Genomic DNA, 20539 nt, shown 5'->3' with positions numbered 1-20539 from the left:
ATACTAAGATCTTAATATCTGGAGATTCTTATAGAGGCCAGGCTAGAGAGCAGAGAGATTACTTTTCAGAGAAGTTATACACCTACACCCATGCCCATGGGCCCTTTAGGAAAGCTAGTGGCCCTAGAGTAGAAAGGGACTTGAGAACAATTGATGACCTCTATTGATTCTTATTGCTGTGTATAAATTCCAAAGGGTTTTGTGTTGGTGAACTCTCCCTGAATATACCTGCTAGTAGGATATATACTGAAATTTCCAGCATTATCCCTGTATCCTTACTGAGGCATAATCAGAACATAAGCAGAAAACCAAAAGGCTGAATTTTGTCATGGCCAAAATGTGAAGTTGGAGGGAAGAAACCAGTTAATTTTGTTTCTATATTTGGGGGCTCTTGGCTAGTTACTCTACTTCACAAATGGACCCATTTCCCCAACTCATTAGATACATCTCTGCTGATATTTTAGGGAATCTACAATGGAAGAACACAAGGAAGATCAACTAGATCATGAGTAAGTAATCATGATTTATGCAAAGCCACATCCAAGGACCAAGTATGAAGCAGGTCTGCTGTTGATGTCTTCCTTCATCTTCTAGTCTCCCTCTCTCTCTCCATCTACTATTTATCCCTCCCCCATTGCACTCCACCTCAAGCCCTTCATGCCCTCCTGAAGTGATAGCTATTATAAAGTCTTCTTTTCCAAAATCATCCCTCATCCTCACTCAAAAGTCTACCTCACTAACTTATTTATGGTTAATCATTTGGAAAGCAAACTAATTAATTGATACAAGAAAAAGAAAAGTTTATTGAGAGCTTCCATGTGCCAGGTACCCTTTCTAGATTACTCTAGTGTTACCCTTATTTTATTCATATTTACTTCAAAAAGATTTTTGCGTTGTTGAAAGTGAATGCCTGGATCGTATCTGTGTGCTCAATGAAGTGACTCTCATGATAGATACTCAAGCTTTGTAGCAGGCACTGTAAGAGAAGTTTTGAGATGGGAGGAGGAAGGGAAAGACTGAAGCCCTACCTGCTGGTGGAAATCTCTTGTGGCTCTGCATAAAGCTGGGCTCAATCTTAAGGAATGTGCCAGCTACCTGGATAAAAGTACTCAATAAAAGTGTATTGCATGAGCAGATTTTGTGAACAATTTGTCTGAGAAACCAATGCAGGAGACTATTTAAGGAAGCAAGACTTCTGGAACCAGAGTGGAGGTGCACTAGTATATTGAGCCCTTTGGCTGAGAAAGCCTGAGAAAAACCTCTCTTGCTGACCAAGTTGAGAATTATTGAAACAAACTGTAGAGCATGATTAAGAAATATAATTTCCTAAGAATGAAAAAGGAAAGATGTGCTTCCAGAAACAGCCAGGTTAATGAATTACATGCCTTCTAGATATCCCCTTTAGTCCAAAGATTACTGATCTTAAGATAACTGGCCCTTGTTCAATTTGGGGATTGAGTCTACAGGTCAGAGAAAGTGGAAATCTTAAGACTGGCCCAGTCAAAGAGGAACATTAACAGTTTGAATACGGACCTTGAAAGGGATATGCAGAGAATTGATGAAGCAAATCAGGACCTTCTTCTCAAAATCCACAAGAAAGAAGATGAGATTCAGAGGTGAGTGTTGGGGTTCCATGAGGGAAGTTCTCCATCCAGAGGATGGTGTGGAAGAGAAGAGACAACACTAAATTTTCCTGTTTGTTCTAGAGACCTAAATTTTGTACAGAAAAGTTTCTTCTTCATTCTTTGGCATTTCTCTGTGGCTCAAACCCTGAAATACAGCAAGTTTTAAAGAGATTCCTAAAAAAATTGGGTGATATTTACCTGAGTTGAAAGAACATTGGGGTGTTTGACTTGGGAATCGGAGGAATCTTACTTTTCCTGCCTTGAAAGTGATTCTGAGTCTAAGGATCCAGGAAAGAGTGGTTTCCAACTTGAGATTCGTGTTTATTGTCACTGAGGTACCCCTGAAACTGATATTTGTGTTGTATCAGTTCTGCCAGATCCTCACAGTGTGTGCTTGCATCATCTAGGCTGGAAAATGAGATCACTCAGACCAGAGACCTGGCAGAGGATGAGGAGTGGGAGAAGGAGAACTGCACCACCATGGAAAGGGAAAGAGCCTTGCAGGAGCTAGAAGAAGAAACAGCCAGACTGGTAAGAAAGAAGCTGGGAAGAGCTATATGATAGGTTTTATTCATCATCCTGTCTCTCATCAACTATCAGATAAGCTAGTCTCTCCTTTTTAAATACAACTAGTAGTCAACTCAAAAGTCATGGCAGGATGTGTCCATGCATGGAAAGGGATGTGTGGAGGGTAGGGTTTCTTTGGTAATACTTAGTATTGGGAAGCCCTGCGTGTGGGCATCTCTATCCCTGGTAAGTTGGTGTGTATGTATTGAGATCAAACCACAGGTTCCTTACCTGACCTTATGCAATAAGGTAGAGTTCCTGCAGGAAATCATCACTGGAGTGAAATGGAGAACAATCAACTAAATAAAGACAGATGATGGTATGCAGATGCACACTTACACTCTGCTTCTTTCTCTCAACAGGAAAGGAAGAACGAGACTCTGGTCCACAGTATAGCAGAACTTGAAAGAAAGGTGGGATGGGGCTCTTGTGTTCCCCAGTGTTCCCACAGCATCCCCAGGCACCAAAGAGGCAAGGGAGCAAAAGTGATCATAGGGGATCCCACATGTCAGAGAGGCCTGTGCTGGGGTGGATACTACTCTCCTGAGGCTGAGCTTCATGACCTAAATAAATGCCATGGATCTTCCCTGCAAGTATCAGATGGAGGGAGTGAGTGGGTTATTCAGGGTATTCAGTGATCCCATAGGTTCCTTCATTCTATTACAAAAGAAGGTATTCCAGTAGACACTCTGTTAAAGTGATTGGCTGGCAACTTTGTAGTGAGAGTTAATTTTACTTTCAACAGAGACTTAAAAATACTTAATTCCTAAGGATTCCCTCTTCCTTGTCTAGGCATTCCCTCTACCTCAACTCCTGCTCAGAATACAGTGGGCTTCCTATGATACCCTACTTTCTGACCCATACCTGAATAACCCAGCATGGATTAGGGGTTCAGAAAAGTACCCCTGCCTTGAGCAGGCTCTAGCTTTGGTGGCCAAGACTAGTGAGAAGAAGTTAGAGGTAGAATAAAGATGTTTCCAAGAGCACCAAGTATCCACCAAAGGACCACCTCCTGGCAGCTTTTATCAAGACCAAATTACCAGGCCACACACACACCAGAGAATGTCTTTGTTTTCTTCATTTTTTTTATTTGATGTATTTTTTATTTGCAATGTATTTTTTTATTTTAAACTGTAGCTTACAAGGAAATCTCAAAAGGCAACTAAGTGTGAACAAGGCAATCTAAAGGGAACCCCAGAAGAGTCAAAGGTAAATGGAAAAGCAATCTTGAATGGGTTTGGACTATATGAACAGGAAACAAGCTTTCAAGTGGAAACAACTGTCAAAGTTGGGATAAATTCTTTGTAGTTTTACCCATGTCAGGCATAAGCCTGGGCCACTGAGTGCTGACATTTCCTCTGCTCTTAGTAAGGAATTTTACTCTGAAGCCATATATTTTGTTCTTTCTTCCATGAGGATGAGCAGAACACAAATGCATATATAACACTGGAGGCAGTTGAAGTCCCTAATTTAAATCCTGTCCCCAGTACTTAGTGTGGTATATGAAGGGCAATTTAATCAGTCCCTCCCAGCCTCCGTTTGAAAATTGAGTGAAATTGCGTATATAAAGTATTCTTTCCATTTTTTGGAGAGCTAAAACCTGAAGTCACATAATTTTAAAGTGACTATTTAAGAGTCTGGCTAAGGCATATGTATGAATTCATAGAGGCAGAGCTAGGATCTATAAATCTACTGCATGCTAGGCAACTTACACATCCTGTCATGGAATCCAATCAAGAAAAGAAATCATTAAATTGGTCATTCAAGTATCTAGTGAGTTCTGCATGCTAAGTGCATCAGACAGTGCTTAGCATTTCTCTAATTGTGTTCCAGAGCTAAGAACCTGGACACAACCACAACACATCCGATCAAAGATGCAAGAAGAATTAGAGACTTACTTTTTTTATTTAGAGAACTGGTAAAATTCTAACTTGATACTTTCTGTAGAATTACATCTTTATCCTTGCCTTATCTAATTTTTCTTTAGCTTATTAAGCCCACACTTAAGCCCATACTGTGTATATGAAGCCTATGAAGATATGGACACACTGAAAATAGAAATATAAAATGAAAGAATAGAGAATCACTCCCTTATCTTCTCTTGGTCAAATTAGTGTTGATGGCCACAAAAAAAAAAAAAGAAGAAGAAGAAGAAGAAGTTGTTTAAAGCCACCAAGTAAGCTTGCTTAGTCACGCACATCCAGGAAATTTACCTGGAAAGAAAGAAATCTGGATCCTGTGTGTATATCAGGAAGAAAGTGAAGTTAAGACTAGAAAGGATTATGAAGCCCCATGACTATCCTTACCATATAACTGCGGCAGTCAGAGATTGATTTTCTTCCTTCCCCTGCCCAAAACAAGTTTTCCTGACAGTAAGGCCACCAGAATCTAGTGGGGACACTTTAATGCTAGCTATGTCAGGTGAGCTGAGCTGACAAACTATAAATAGAGAGTTCCAGGTGTTGTCAGAACAAGGGCCATTATTTTCCTAGCAGCAACCAGCCCGGCCCTAAAGAGTTCTAGAGTATTATTAACCCTCTGAATCACTCCCTTTTGCCCACCTGTTTTGTAGAATTCTTAGGTGATATCTCTAATTCTATGAAATATACAGCATCTCCTTTGCTTCTGTTCCTCTTGCATGCTGGTGATTAGTTCAGTAGTTTAATGGGATGCCTGCTTCAACTCCTTGTGACTCAGGCCACTGTCTTGAAAATACAGCCTTTAGCACATTTTTCTTTCTGGCCCTGGATGTAACTGACTGGAGGGGAAAGGAACTGTTAGAAGCGTCCAGATGTAAAATAATGATCCCTAGATGAAAGTGGGAACAACAGAGCTGAAAGGGAAGGAAGGGAAAATACAGTTATATCTGCTCTTCCTACAGAATATAACCCAAATGCATCCATTCTTCCCTATCTACTACTACTAATAGTACTACCCTCTTGCAAGCCACCATAACCCTCACCTGGATGCTGAAGTAGCCTCCTAACAAGTCTTCCTGCTTCAACTCTTACTCCTAAACAATCTCACTTCCCACATATTGAAAAGTCTCTTCTTTAAAAACACAGGTCAGATTGTGTCTTTACCACTTGAAGCTCTCTCCTGGCTTTTCACTACAATTAGAATAAAGAACCAAATTTTGGGGACTTCCCTGGTAGTGCACTGGTTAAGAATCACCTGCCAATGCAGGGGACACGGTATCGAGCCCTGGTCCGGGAAGATCCTACATGCCACGGAGCAGCTAAGCCCGTGCGCCGCAATTACTGAGCCTGTGCTCTAGAGCCCACAAGCCACAGCTACTGAAGTCCACGTGCCTAGAGCCCGTGCTCCACAGCAAGAGAAGCCACTGCAATGAGAAGCCCGTGCACCACAACAAAGAGTAGACCCCGCTCGCCACAACTAGAGAAAGCCCACGTGCAGCAACAAAGACCCAACGCGGCCATAAATAAATAAATAAATGAACCAAATTTTTTTAGAAGTTATAATGCCCCACATATGTAATCTCATCAGTGGCTACCTTTCCCCACCTTACCAGTGTCCCTTGTGCTTCAGCCACATAACTTCTTCATACATACCAAAGTAACCAGTCTTGGCCCTTGTTGTAACCTCTGCATGGGACATATTTCCTCCAGATCTCCATTTGACTAATATTTATCTTTCAGATTTCAGCTCAAGTATCATCAGAGAGGCCTTCGCCAACCACCTATATTAGCTCTTATGCCATCACTCACTCTCACTCTCAGCACATTACTCTGCTTTTATTTCCTTCACAGCACTTACCATTATCATGTTGACTCATTTGTTATGTCCCCCTACTAGAATGTCAGCTCTGTGAGGCAGAAAGCCTATCAATTCTGTTCACCATTGTATCCTCAGTACTCCCCCTGCCCTTTCCCTGTCACTCCAGTATAGTGGCCAATATAGAATAGGCTTTCATCAAATATTCAAGGAAGGAAGAGAGGAAAGAAGAAATACAGGGAGAAAGAAAGGAGTGAGCCATGAATATATAAAAGCAAAAGTGACACTGAATTTTTCAAGGTTGATGTTTTTCTAAGAGAAATAGCTAAGGAAGAAGGAAGCTAAGAATTGAAGTTTAAGGGCAAAGGAAGCACTGATGAATACTCAAGTGGTCAAGAGTGCAGGCTCACCAGGCAGCTGCAAAGGACAGTTTGACTGCCCTCCATCAAAAAGATATCTGAAATGGTGCCCAATGCACTTCAACCACCTGTGAGATAACCTTTGCTATAGCATTTCAGAATGGAATCCTGTTTTTGCCTTGCTGAGTTACCAGCCTCCTTCCCTGTCTATAGGTTAAGTTACAACAGCTGGAAGCCTCCTGTGCAGACCAAGAGAAGGAGCTGGCCAAGGTAACCACAGTAACTTCAATGTTACTCCTCCCAAAGGAAGGGATACTCGATTCTTGGTCAGACGATCTGATGCATTCCTCAAATGATTGAGTTATAATAAGGTTCTAGATCCCAAACCATTATGGGATCAGGAGGGTATGAAGGAAAGGAAGATGACTACAGTCTCCTAAGTTACCTTCTATTTAATATTTTTTATAGAATACATTTCATAATCTATATCTTCCACAAATTAGTATCTATTCTTCTCCCAACTGTGCCCAAATAATCCCCATGGGACTATAAAACACAGCTTGTTTACCCTCAAAAACATTAGTTTATATGTACAAAAAAAAATATTTAGAACAATTAGAAAACCACATTTAGGGTCTGGTACACAGGAGGAAACAAGTGTACTATTGTTCTTATAGCAATTCACTGAGAAAATTTAAGACTAATAAATTTTAGTCTCCCCAGGTAATAGAAGACTATGCACTTGTGGCCCAGCTCTGTGAAGATCAGGCCCTCTGCATAAAGGTACAGCCTCTCAGTAAAGGGACAGCAAAGGGTTTGTTCAGGTACAGGGTGAAATGGAACCAGGTTTTTCAGAGCATACTGTCTGGAACAATTTTAACTCTTCAAAGTGTCATTCCAGAGGGATTTTAGGGTCTCTGACACTCCACCACCAATATCATTCTGTTACTTCCCTGGTCTCCCAGCCTCTGTGCCCTTACCTTAATAATGAACACTTTTCCTGTTTATAAACCCAATTACCCCCAGGGACCTGTCCAATGGTGAAATATAGTGAGAGATCAGTAGTGGTGGGGTGGAGGCTAGGAAGGAGAAAAAGTGGCAGTGGGAATACCAAACATTTATGTTACAGTGTAATAATGCATGTTTATTATGATTAGGAAAAGCACAGGGCTTTAATTAGTAACCGTGCTTTCTTTTATTTCTCTTTGAAGAAGTACCAGGAAACTTTGAAGAAAATAGAAGAAGAACTAGAGACTCGGTTTCTCGAGAGAGAAGTGTAAGCTTTGGCAAACAAAGGAACATCCTGGTTTTAGTGGTAACTCCATCTCAGCCTGGGTCAGAGCAAACATCTCTCTAATTCCAGTTTGGAATTGTGAGGCCCCCAACACCACATATCTTTCCCCTCTGTAGTGATCAGGTCGACTCCCACTGAACCACACCAACTTTAAAACGCAGGCCCTTCTCCCATCCTTCAAAGACTGTAGAAACACATCTCCCTTCATAGCTTTATCATGTTACCAATTATTTGCGTTTACATTAAGGGTAGGAACATGTGCTTTAAAAAGGGTTAGTGGTCAGGCACCTTGATAAGTAGAACATTCATATTAAACATAAATAAAAGCTTCCTTCCCCAAAAAAATACCCCTTGAGTTTGTCAAAAGAGTTTAAATGATGAGAAACTAAACCAAAAACCTCACTTCCATTTCTTGACCCTCTTTAGATGTTAAATCTTAATTCAGTCAAGAAGTATCTCTATATATTAAATATTTTGGAATCTTGGGGTGAAGAGAAAGAGACCCAAACTGCATAAAGCCTCTAAATAGGCAGGTACACACCATGGCCTTGTGTCCAAGACACCAGGACTTGGAGGTCCTTGCCCCTAAAGGATACCTTCAAGTCTCCCAAAAATCCTTCCTGAGTACTAGGTATGGCTTGACTGCTAAGCTAAGTTTCTAGAACAAGGCTATTCAACAGATATTTCTATACTATCTATTAAGTATCCACTTAGCCACTTACTGAGTACTTGAAGAACAGGTAGTATGACTGAGGAACTTATTTTTTATTTTAATTAATTTAAATTTAATAGCTACATGTAGCAACTGGCTACAATAGAATTAGAATATAAAACTGTTTTTAAACAACCATCATATAATATGAATCTTTGAGTGCACTTTATCCAATCTCTATCTTGGTTCTTTTCCCCCTAGGTCAAAAGTCATAAGCATGAACTCAGCATGCAAAGAGCGTAATGGCCAAAATAACAAGGTAAGCACCTACTCCATCTTCAGCTTCTTCAGTGTCACTGCCTTTCAAAGGAGTTTCCAAAATCACTATAAGCCACCAAACATCTAGCAATCTTCCCATGTGAATTTTCCAAGAACAGTACCAGATATAATTCCAAAGCATTTCAACCCTAAACAAACAAAGAGGATGCTAAGGAACAACTGCCTTCCCTCTTACAGCTGTGCAAGTGATGTGTTCTCAAAGAAACCAGCCCAAGACCAAAGAGAGTTTAGAATAGAAGCGAGAAGGAACATTAACTGAGGGTGCACTCTGTGGAGAGAAGGCCAATACATGACACATACACCACTCCTCTATCTCCCGTAATCACAGCACTCTTTCCTGATGATCCCAGCATGCTCCAGAATCTTTTACTGCACAGAACACCAAGGGCATCTATCACCATCTAATCAGAGTTGGCCTATGAGTTAAAACATAGGAAGCAGTTGCTTCTTCATGATACAGCTTCAGTGTCTATTCATCTTTAACATCATGTGTCACCAGCACATATGCAAAGGTCTGAAGGAAACAGATGTGGATGTAGAGCACCAGGCCTCTTGGCCTGCTTGGTGTCTTGTGGAAGCAAGTACATAGATAAAGTTTATTGGACTTTAATTGTAATTTATATTTCCTTTAGAGCCAAGGTTGACATTCAGCAGAAAGTTTATGTTGTTGAGATATATGGTCTTTATAATCTCAGAAAAGAGAAGTCATCTCTTCCTTAAAAGCAAATATCAACATTTGACTATTACCCTTGAGGTCCTCCAGATGTCTGAATATATGTTAGACCATGTCCACAGTGACTATAGTTCCCACTGTCCTGAACAGGTTATTCTGGTCCCAAGCTTATGTATTCCACTCAGCAAGCAAAACTCCTGAAATTAACTGAAGTCCACCTCTCTAGAACCAAGCTTGGCATGCTACCTGATGTGTCCCACCATCTATTCCCGGTGCCTTATTAAAGTATTCCTTCTGACCACCTATCAGAGAAACAACAGGACTGTCTTCATCAAGATTATCAGAGTCCATGTGATGGTTCAACGACCTATGATGTTTGAGCAATCTCTTTAGAGAGGCTGCCTGAGCAGCTGACCAGCTAGCATGCCACTTAATCTCACTCAAGCTATAGAATCAAATTTGTAACCCAGAAAGCTGCTTTCTAATTCCAATTCTGCAAGCCTCATTTCCACAGTTTTAAAGTGTGATCATAATCCCTCTTCCTTTTTATCTCACAAGGAAGTTAAAAGGAAAATGAAGTAACTGAGAAAATATTTTGGAAGAGGGATGTTACAGAAATCCAGGATATATTCTCATCTTTACACTTTTATAGCTTTCAAAATTTATCTCTTGGAATATGTTTGTGTGGTTTTTATAGCCTGTAAACTTCTAAGGGTCACTGGCTAAGTAGAAGGTAAGGGTATAGTTGAGAGAGCCCAGAATGTGAACTGAGAGGACCTGGGTTCCAGGCCTGGTCCTGCCACTTACAAGCTGTATGACCCTACCCTTCTAAGTCTTCATTTATTCCTATCAATATATAAAAAGGTAATGCAGTTTTATATATATATATACACACACACATACATATATATATATACACACACACATATATATATATACACACACATATGTATGTACATATATTTGGCTTTGAAAATTTCATCTGCTTATGTATATGAAAAAATTTGTAAAATTTTACCTAAAATAACATTTAATTAATGGCTCAGTACTACTTGGCAGTGATAACAGCCTCCAGAAATTGTTTATTTATCACTGTCCTTTCTTCTTCTCCCAGGATAACTCTCTCCAAAAGAAGAAAACAGGGTTCTGTAAAACGTAAGTAAATCCCTTTGAGTAAACTTCCCAGAAAACTGGGAGTTCTACTTAGCCATACTAGCAGATAGCAAAGTCTAGACAAGGAGAACATTGTATACACACACACACGCACACACACAGTCAACAAATTTGTTTTATCAATGACTACATTTCTCAATTCACTGTTATGACTTCCTTGTCCAAAGGCGATGACTAATCTCAGCTTTCCAGTATTAGAAGCCAGTGGCCTAGCAGTAATCAGAAACAGGAATCCTATCACCTAGAAGAGATGTGACAAGTCTCATACTTACCCCCTTTTCCCTTCAACACTTTCAACTAGTTTGATGTGTCTGGTTTCCCAGTAACATCAGTTGATTAGAAATGGGGACTCCAACAAAAAAATAAAAGATTTAAAAATTAAAATTAAAAACAGAAAACAAAAGAAATTTTAAAAAATAAAAAGAATAAACAAGGAGGGTTATAAAAAAGAAAGAAGGAACTTCTGCAATATACGATAACACTGAGGCACCTTGAGGACATTATGCTAAGTGAAATAAGCTAGTCACAGAAAGACAAATACTGCATGATTCCACTTATATGAGGTATCTAAAACAGTCAAGTTCATGAATCAAAGTGTGGAATGATGGCTGCCAGGGGGTGGGGGGAGGGGGACATGGGAAGTTACTAATCCATCGGCATAAAGCTTTGGTTAAACAAGATGATTAAGTTCTAGAGATCTGCTGTATAACATTGCACCTGTAGTCAACGATAATGTGTTGCACACTTAAAAATTTGTTAGGAAGGTAAATCTCATGTTAAGTGTCCTCACCACAGTAAAATAAATTTTTTTAAAAACTTAAAAAAAAAAAAAAAGAAATGGGGAGGTCCTTCTGTGGTTCGTAAGCATGAAGATTGGGTTTTTACACTATTGTGTGAGATGTGCCTCCCTCAAACTTTATCACAATGTTAGCACATTACCCCCTAATGTGAAAAATAAAAATAGGGAGAGAATTTCTAAATGCAAGTATACCACTGCCTTACAGCAGATAAAAGAGAGAGAAAATGATTGGGAAAAGGAGACAGCACCTAACAGTATTCAGCACATAATAATTGCTCAAAAATCTTGTTAAACCAAATAAGAACTCAAGATTCAAACAAATGAGTGGATATTAGTCCTTAGGGAATCATTGTGATAGCAAAGTAAAATTGGTATTGAAGCCCCTGCATTTTTAAGAAAAGGTCAAATTATGTTCAGTATAGTATGTTTAAGAAGGCATAGAGAAACATATATTTAAAGTGGTATGAAATGTGATTTAGAAAAAGTCCAATCAAAATGGTTAACATAAAATTATTGGTGCTTAAAGGTCAGCTCCAACTGTCTGGAAAATTTGCTTAAGAGGGATACTCCTTCATACCAGATAAGTGAAGAATTATATATTTCAATATCCTTAAATACATGTTCCCAGAACAACTAGCAGAATTTTCCCTAGAACTCCTAGGCCACCTTCGCCTATAATTCAACACCAGTGCCCAGCATGGAATTGCCCATGTTCCTGTGATAAGAACGATCTGCCATAGAGTTAGTAGCCTAAAGAAACATAAGCCCAGCAAGTCTAGCTCATCACATCAAACTACACATGTCTTTCCTCTTGCTCTGATCCAGCATCCTTGGAGCACTGGTATACTGTGCGCTGATAAGAAATTAGAAAGCTAGGTTATTCCTAAGATTGTCCCTGGGCATGTCATCCCAGACCCTTCTCATGAATACTGTATCCAGCTTCAAGGAGAGTGGTGGGAAGAGGCTTTTAAAAGGCTTTTGATTCTAATTTTGAGCAAGATCCTGTATTAGAATGGATCCTGGCTCTTGTCACCAAGATTAACTCTACAGGAAAACTTAAGAAAACTGGAGGGGAAGGGGCTGTTTTTGACTGGTGAGTGGAGGTGGGCCATGAATTTGTCCTGAGGCAGAATGCAGCCCAGCACGACCAGATAAGGGTAATATAGCAAAGGAAACAGTGGAGGTTTGCTCGTGGAAATCATATTAAAACCACAAGGGCACAATAATTTATCAGTTAAATAAGAAATCAAGACAACCATAAGGAAATTTACAGAAATTTATTAGGAAATATTAAAGGTAATATAAATGAAAGAAGAGAAATACCATGATCATGGATAGGAAGCCTTAATATCATAAACATATCAATGGCCTCTAAATAATTAATATAATCAGCTCAATCCCAATCAAACTCCCCAAAAGATTTTTCATGGAATTGAATAAAATGATATTAAAATATATTGTATATGGGAGAGTAAATGGGTCAAAAATAACCTGGGCAATTTTAAAGAAGAGAAAGGAATGAGAAACATGCCCTTTGAGATATCAAGACTTACTGGGAAGCTACAGTAATTATGATAGTGTAGTATTACCACAGGAATAGGAAAATCAACCAATGGAAAAGAACATGTGCTCAGAAACAGTGCACATATAGAACCTTGATATATGACAGTGATTATATGTCAGAGGGGAAAGAAAGGATTGACAGCTCAGTAAATATTGTGGGGAAAAAATGGTTATCCAGATGAGAAAGAAATAAGATTGAATTACTACTATACAGTATAACAAAAAAGCAAACCCAGATATGTTCAAGACTTAAATACCAATTAAAAAAAAAACCTACAAAACTCAGTATTAGTTATCTATTGCCACATAACAAATTACCCCAAAATTTAGTGGCTACAAACAACAAACATTTATCAACTCACTTTCTGTGCATCGTAAATCTGTGAGCTACTTAGCTGGGTGGTTCTAGCTCATGGTCTGTTACGAGGTTGCCATTAAGATGTTGGCTGAAATTACAGTCATTAGAAGGCTGGGCTGAGGCTAAAGGATCTATGTCCGAAGGAGCTTACTCACACAGCTGATTGCTGGCAGGAGGTCTCAGTTCTTCATCAGATGGACCTCTCCACCAGGCTACTTGTGTGTCCTTATAACCTGACAGCTGGCTTTCTCCTGAGAGTAAGGAGGAAGCCACAGTGCTTTTAGTACATAGTCTAGGAAACCACACGCTGTCATTTCCATGACATGTTATTCTTTAGAAGCAATTCATTAAGTCTATTCCACACTCCAATGGAGAAGAATCTCTCTAAGGGAGGAATACCAAAGAATTTGTGGACATATTTTTAAACTACCATAAACTCAACACAAAATAGTATCTTTTAGGCCTTGGGGTAGGGAATGATTTTTCAAACAAGATACAAAAAGAAGTGATTCTAATTAAAGGAAATGTTGATAAATTAGACTTTATTAAAAATAACTTTAGGGACTTCCCTGGTGGCACAGTGTTAAGAATCTGCCTGCCAATGCAGTGGACACGGGTTCGATCCCTGGTCCAGGAAGATACCACATGCCACAGAGCAACTAAGCCTGTGCACCACAACTACTGAGCCTGCGCTCTAGAGCCTGCGAGCCACAACTACTGAAGCCCATGAGCCTAGAGCCTGTGCTCCTCAAAGAGAGAAGCCACCACAATGAGAAGCCCGTGCACCTCAACGAAGAGTAGCCCACACTCGCTGCAACTAGCAAAAGCCTGGGCACAGCAACGAAGACCCAGTGCAGACAAAAATAAATAAATAAAATGCACATTAAAAAATAAATAAATTTTGTTCTTTAACACCTTAGAGCAAGTGAAAATTATAAAGTAGAGGGCAGATATTCAAAATACACACAATGGAAAAGGATTAATATCAAGAACATATAAAGAATTCCTACAAATTAATAAGAAAAGTCCAAACAACATAGTAGATAAGTGGGCAAGAGGAAACACAAAAGATGAATAAACCTATGAACAGATGTTCAGCACCATCGTTCATCAAGGAAATGCAAGCCAAGACCATAATGAGATATTACTTTATACCCATCTGATTGGCAAAAGTTTAAAAATCTGATAACATCAAATGCTGGAGAGGATGTGGATCCACAGAAACATAAACCCTGCTGGTGGAGTATAAGTTGGTGCGACTACTTTGGAAAACAATTTTCCAAAATAAAAATAAAAAACAACACAAGATAATTTCAGATAGTGATAAATGCTGAAAGAAAATTAAACATGGTGATGGGAGAGAGAGTAGCTGGCAGGCCAGCATATGGGAAGAGGCTACCTTTATAAGGGGTTGTTAAGAGTAGAGACATTTGAATATCAAGGAGTCAGACATGCATTTAGATTATGACTATTTTGTTCCAGGTTTTCTAACCTCTAGTTAACAGTTTTTTGGCTTTCTCTTTCCAGGATTTTTCAATATTTCTTTTTCACCACCCTGTTTTTCATCAGACTGCTGGGCTACTTGTTGTTCCACATAAGTTTTATAAATCCAGATCTCTTTGTCAATATACTGCCCAAGATACTGAGCAGGAACATCTTGTGGAAGCTAAGATGCTTTCTCTTTCCATCTCTCATGCTTGAGGCAGAGGACATGTTACCCCACTGACCCCCAAGAAATATCCTGGAGCAAAAGAAGGCAAGTGGTATCTGAGTCCGTAGACTACGAGATGGTGGAACTTGTGGAGGAAAGAGGTTTTCTTCAGTTATTTCCTTGAGGTTTGCCTACTTGATTACCATCCCTCCTCACATAGTCTTTCCAAGATTAACCTTGCCCAGTAAAGAGCTCTGTCAATGGATTTCTGTGGCTATATGGATAAGCTAAATAGTACCAATAGTAAACAAAGTAGACTATTTTTGGAATAATATCATAAATGCTGAGCAAAATTAGAGCTGATCAATTCTTCTAGTGAATCTTAAAAATCTAAGACACAGGATCCCTGCAAAGCAGAAGATTGTTCATTACTTACATTAGAATTCTTTGGTTGTAAGTTGCCTTAGTTTAAGCTAATTTATAAATTTATAGCACACAAAAAAGTATTGCCTCATGGAACTAAAAATCTGGGGCTTCAGGCATGGCTGGATCCAGAAGCCTCAACGTAATGTCATTGGAGTTTCATCTCTCTCTTCTCATCTCATTGGATGGGCATTTTCCTTTTAGTGGGAAGATGCTGCCAACAGCCTAAGACTCATACTACCAGATTAGCATCCTTAGCAGAATGAAAGAGTCTTTTCTAATAGCTCCAGCAGGAAATTTCAGATAAACTGACTTAGTTGTGGTCAACTGTCTACCCCGTCCCACAATCAATGTGGCCAAAGGGATGGGAATACTCTGATTAGTCAAGCATGAATCCATGAACCATATGTCCAAACTCTTGTAAGGGGCAGGGGAGGTAAGGGGACAAGAAAGAGATAAGGGAGTCAGCCCCATGTAAACTATATGGAATGTGTTTCCCAGAGGAAAGGGGGCACTCAATTCCCAGAGAAGGGGAAAGGGATACTGGACTGGCAAAAGCTGACGTTCACTTAATCACTAGTTTTAGCCTTACGTATAAATATCCGACCTCGGCAATTAAAACTCAAAGCTGTAGCTCACTTTATATGTCTTCTTACCAGTAAAAACTATAGCTTCTCAAGATCATAAATCAAGATAAACTACTGCAAAGAGCTCAATATAAATATGTAAAGAACCAGGTTTCTAGGGCTAAAGTAAGCAAAGATTCTAAAGTAAATAGCACATGACATATAAACTGCTTCACAAACTTGGGGTAACCTAAATATGGTCAAACCTCCTATTCTTCCAATTAATTGCTGAACCATCCATGTGCCTTATTAACAGGATATACTCAAACTACCTCTTGAACTTTCTCACCCTCCTAAATGATCAGGACCCTTAACAGCTCTGAAGTCCAAGAGCACAAAGGGGTCATTCTGGCTTCCACACTAGCAGGGAATTAACTTTAACTCTTTGGTTCACTGTCATTTCTTCTTGGGGCCACATGATGTCACTGTTGAAAACTGGTCCTACACAGGTTGATTAAATAATTAATTATCCAAATTGAGACATATCTGATCATAGGAAAGGACACTATTAATAATTATGTCAGTACAAGAGAAACTAGACCGGGCTGTTTCAGCAAACCAGGATGTATTGCCATATATATATATATATATATATATATATATATATATATACACACACACACATATAAAATCCAAGATCTTGTTGACATGGTGTATTTTGCTGAGGCTGCTACGTCTCATTCTTCAGTGTTAAGGGTGCCCATACTTAGAACCCTAGCGCCACAGCTGAAGCTGCACCTCTCCTTCCTTTCACATACCCAGATGTATGTTCCAAGGTCAAGTTCCTAGAGGATTAAGATTGACTCCAGTTTCTCCCACCATCACCCTTGCCTCCACAGGAAGCCCTGCAGTCTGGGAAGTCAGCTTACTCTCAGGAAACCCACCCTCTGGAGGTCAAGGGGTTGGTCTGAAGACTCAACCCTCAAAACACAAGGGCTCAATGATATCCTACAAGGGAGGCTCCGAGGTGCACACCTTCCCTTCCAGGCACTTCCCAGTGCCTGGGAACTTTTCTGAACTTCTGCCCCTTGAGAAGAGAAACATTCTACTACACACACTAAGATGTCTCAGCAGACCCAGAAACAGTTTGCCATGACACTCACCCAGCCCCTTTATAACAGACATAATGTTCATGATCATGAATTCCATTTATTAAGCACTTTTATCATGTGCCATACACTGTACTACATAGTTCATGTGCATTATTGTATTAAATACAACCTTCCAAGGTAGATACTCTACCCAGTTTACAAATAAGCCAGTTCTGAGAGCAAATAAAACAACCAAAGTTCTGAGTTGAAAGAACCAGAATCTGTGCCTGTGTCTGGCTCAAAACCTTGGCCTCTATAACCTCTAATGTTTCTAATATTAATAGCAGACATTGACCAGACAGCTGGCCAGGGAGAGGCTGAGGCATAGTCCAGAGTGGTGGGATATTTACCCACCTGTGAAGGGGGAAATCCCAGCCATGGCTACATTTATAGAATTAGGGAGACTCTCAGACAAATCATAGATTCATAGAATTGGCAAGGAATTTAGAAATTACTCATTCAGACCCAGGGAGGCCCTTTTCCCCAAATCACGTAACTAGTTAGTGACAGAACCAGGATAAGAACTTGATCTCTTGAGTATTCTTCAGTGTCCCTTCTGGGAAACTAGCATTTCCCAGCTCTTTACAGTCAGGCAATAATATAATGAAGATATTGCTGCAATTGTTATTTAAAACCAAAATCAACTGCACCCTCCTGTCTTCTAATGTAAAGGCATAATTCTTAGCTCTGGGGAAATAAACCTCCATATTTCTCTCCCTGCCCCTAACAGGGGAAGAGGAGAGAAGAAAGGGTGACACTTGGCATGCATGAACCTTTTTCTAGCAGAGTACATTAATAAATCTTGAGTTATGCAAAGTGTGAGCTGTGGGGGAGTGATAAGTGCTAAAACTGAAATGCTCTTCATAATAATGAAATACAGGGAATTTTTATCATATCTGAGAGGAGAAGAAGCAGGAGAGAAAGCTAAACAAAATGATGAGACACTGAAATCCAAGTTGGTAGAAATGGACAAGGGACTTTCAGAAGACAAGGAAAGCTGATATTCAATTTCAGATTATTTTCGAATAAGTGGTGCTGCAATATATGCTCTTACACACTTACTTAACTGGCCAGTAAAATCTACCAGATATAGTTGTATATATTTGCCTCTACAAGTTGCCTTTTATTGACTCTTACAAGTGAATTCCAGGAGAAAAGAAGCTGTTATCTCTCAAGTTTGAGTCAATGCTGAATCAGATATAAAGAAACAGCCATTAAGTTATACAATAGAGAAATAACTAGGAGAAAAGATTTGCAGAAATCCTTAGAAAAAGAACAAAAAAACAGTACATGGAATATGGAGGATGGCAGAAAAGGCAATCTTAGCTAGTATCAAAGCGTGGGGTGGCTCCTGGTGACATCTACAATAGAGTGTAGCAGAATCTTCTAAACCTCTTCTTTCCTATTGGTTCTCTCCAAAGAGATCGATGTCAAGGAGATTTTCCCCTATGTTTTCTTCTAAGAGTTTTATGATTTCAAGTCTTACATTTAAATCTTTTGAGTTGATCCATTTTGAGTTGATTTTTGTGTATTGTGTAAGGTAAGGGTCCAATTTCACTCTTTTGCCTATAGATATCCAGTTTTCCCAACACCATTTATTAAAGAGACTATCCTTTCCCCACTGTGCATTTTGGCATCTTTGTCAAAAATTACTTGACCATATATGTGTGGATTTAATTCTGGGCTCTCTATTCTGTTCCACTGATCTGTGTGTCTGTTTTCATATCAATATCGTACTGTTTTGATTACTACAGCTTAATAATACAGTTTGGACCCAGTAAGTGTGATGCCAGCTTTGTTGTTCTTACTCAAGATTGTTTGAGCTTATTTGGTGTCATGTGATTCCATATGAATTTAGGAATATTTTTTCTGTTTCTGTGAAACTTGCCATTGGAATTTTGATAGAGATTGCATTGAATCTATAGATTGCTTTGGGTAGTAATTTTTCCAATCTACAAACATGAGATGTATTTCCATTTATTTGTGTCTTCTTCAATTTCTTTCATCACTGTTTAATAGTTTTCAGTGTACAGATCTTTTACCTCCTTGGTTAATTTTATTCTTAAGTATTTTATTCTTTTTGATGCTATTGTAAATGGAATCATTTTCTTAATTTCTTTTTCAGATAATTTACTGTTAGTACACAGAAACACAACTGATTTTTGCACGTTGATTTTGTATCCTGCAATTTTACTGAATGTGTTTATTAGTTTTTATAGCTTTGTGGTGAAGTCTTTAGGGTTTTCTATCTATAAAAGACCACGTCATCTGCAAAGAGATAATTTTTTTACTTCTACCTTTCCAATCTGGATGCCTTTTATTTCTTTTTCTTGCCTAGTTGCTCTGGCTAGGACTCCCAGGGCTATGTTGAATAGAAGTGGTGAGAGTGGGCACACTTGTCTTGTTCTTGATCTTAGAGGAAAAGCTTCTAGCTCTTCATCATTGAGTATAATGTTAGCTATGGGCTTGTCATATTGGCCTTTATTATGTTGAGGTACAATTCTTCCATTCCTAATTTGTTAAGAGTTATCATGAAAGGATGTTGGATTTTGTTAAATGCATTTTCTGCATCAGTTAAGATGATCATATGGTTTTTGTCCTCATTTTGCTAATGCAGTATATCACATTTATTGATTTGCATATGTTGAAACATCCTTGCATCCCAGGAATAAATCACACTTGATCAAGGTGTATGATCTTTTTAATGTGCTGTTGTATTTGATTTGCTATATTTTTGTCAAGGATTTTTGTATCTATGTTCATCAGGAATACTGGCCTGTAATTTTCTTTTCTTGTAGATTCCTTTTCTGGCTTTGGTATCAGGGTAATGCTGGCCTTGTAAAATGAGTTGGAAATGTACCCTCCTTTTCCATTTTTTGGAAGAGTTCAAGATGGATTTGTATTAATTATTCTTTCAATGCCTGGTAAAATTCACAAGTGAAGCCATCAAATACTGAACTGTTCTTTGTTGGGAGAGTTTTGATTACTGATTCAATCCCCTTACTTTTTTTTTTTTTTTTTGCAGCTTAATTTTTTTTTTTAAACATCTTTATTGAAGTATAATTGCCTTACAATGGTGTGTTAGCTTCTGCTTTATAACAAAGTGAATCAGTTATACATATACAATATGTTCCCATTTCTCTTCCCTCTTTCATCTCCCTCCCTCCCACCCTCCCCATCCCACCCCTCTAGGTGGTCACAAAGCACCGAGCTGATCTCCCTGTGCTATGCGGCTGCTTCCCACTAGTTATCTATTTTACATTTTGTAGTGTATATATGTCCATTACACTCTCTTACCCTGTCACATCTCACCCCACCCCCTCCCCATATCCTCAAGTCCATTCTCTAGTAGGTCTGTGTCTTTATTCCCGTCTTGCCACTAGGTTCTTCATGGCCTTTTTTTTTTCCCTTAGATTCCGTATATATGTGTTAGCATACTGTATTTGTTTTTCTCCTTCTGACTTACTTCACTCTGTATGACAGACTCTAACTCCATCCACCTCATTACAAATACCTCCATTTCATTTCTTTTTATGGCTGAGTAATATTCCATCGTATATATGTGCCACATCTTCTTTATCCATTCATCTGTCGATGGACATTTAGGTTGC

General features: G+C 39.0%; 1 protein-coding gene and 1 non-coding gene across 3 annotated transcripts; both read left to right on the top strand.

Moving 5' to 3' along the window:
• The first annotated feature begins 474 nt into the window (after window positions 1–474).
• Window positions 475–14863, top strand: TMCO5A (transmembrane and coiled-coil domains 5A). Of its 2 annotated transcripts, XM_007180429.2 has the most exons (12): window positions 475–509; window positions 1467–1616; window positions 2033–2156; window positions 2555–2605; window positions 3330–3401; window positions 6500–6556; window positions 7010–7069; window positions 7498–7562; window positions 8494–8551; window positions 8811–8841; window positions 10387–10399; window positions 14665–14863. In XM_007180429.2, the coding sequence occupies exons 1-12, from the start codon at window positions 475–477 to the stop codon at window positions 14861–14863; spliced, it is 915 nt and encodes a 304-aa protein (XP_007180491.2). The 2 variants fall into 2 exon arrangements, with proteins under 2 accessions (XP_007180491.2, XP_057400439.1); XM_057544456.1 differs by lacking the exon at window positions 8811–8841 and having other exon boundaries at window positions 10359–10399.
• LOC114237784 (small nucleolar RNA U13) lies at window positions 11263–11370 on the top strand. Its single transcript, XR_003623295.2, has one exon. It is a non-coding gene; the product is annotated as a small nucleolar RNA U13 (small nucleolar RNA).
• Window positions 14864–20539: the final 5676 nt, after the last annotated feature.

Source organism: Balaenoptera acutorostrata, chromosome 3 (genome assembly GCF_949987535.1).
Source record: "Balaenoptera acutorostrata chromosome 3, mBalAcu1.1, whole genome shotgun sequence".
NCBI classification, from domain to species: Eukaryota; Metazoa; Chordata; class Mammalia; order Artiodactyla; family Balaenopteridae; genus Balaenoptera; species Balaenoptera acutorostrata.
This window is presented reverse-complemented; position numbering and strand designations above follow the sequence as displayed.

Bases quoted from the DNA above. Each gene is read 5' to 3' on its own strand.
- TMCO5A (XM_007180429.2), top strand. From the start codon at position 475: ATGGAAGAACACAAGGAAGATCAACTAGATCATGA. The intron at 1,617-2,032 runs GTGAGTGTTGGG...TGCATCATCTAG, and splicing joins AAAGAAGATGAGATTCAGAG to GCTGGAAAATGAGATCACTC. The intron at 2,606-3,329 runs GTGGGATGGGGC...TTTAAACTGTAG, and splicing joins TAGCAGAACTTGAAAGAAAG to CTTACAAGGAAATCTCAAAA.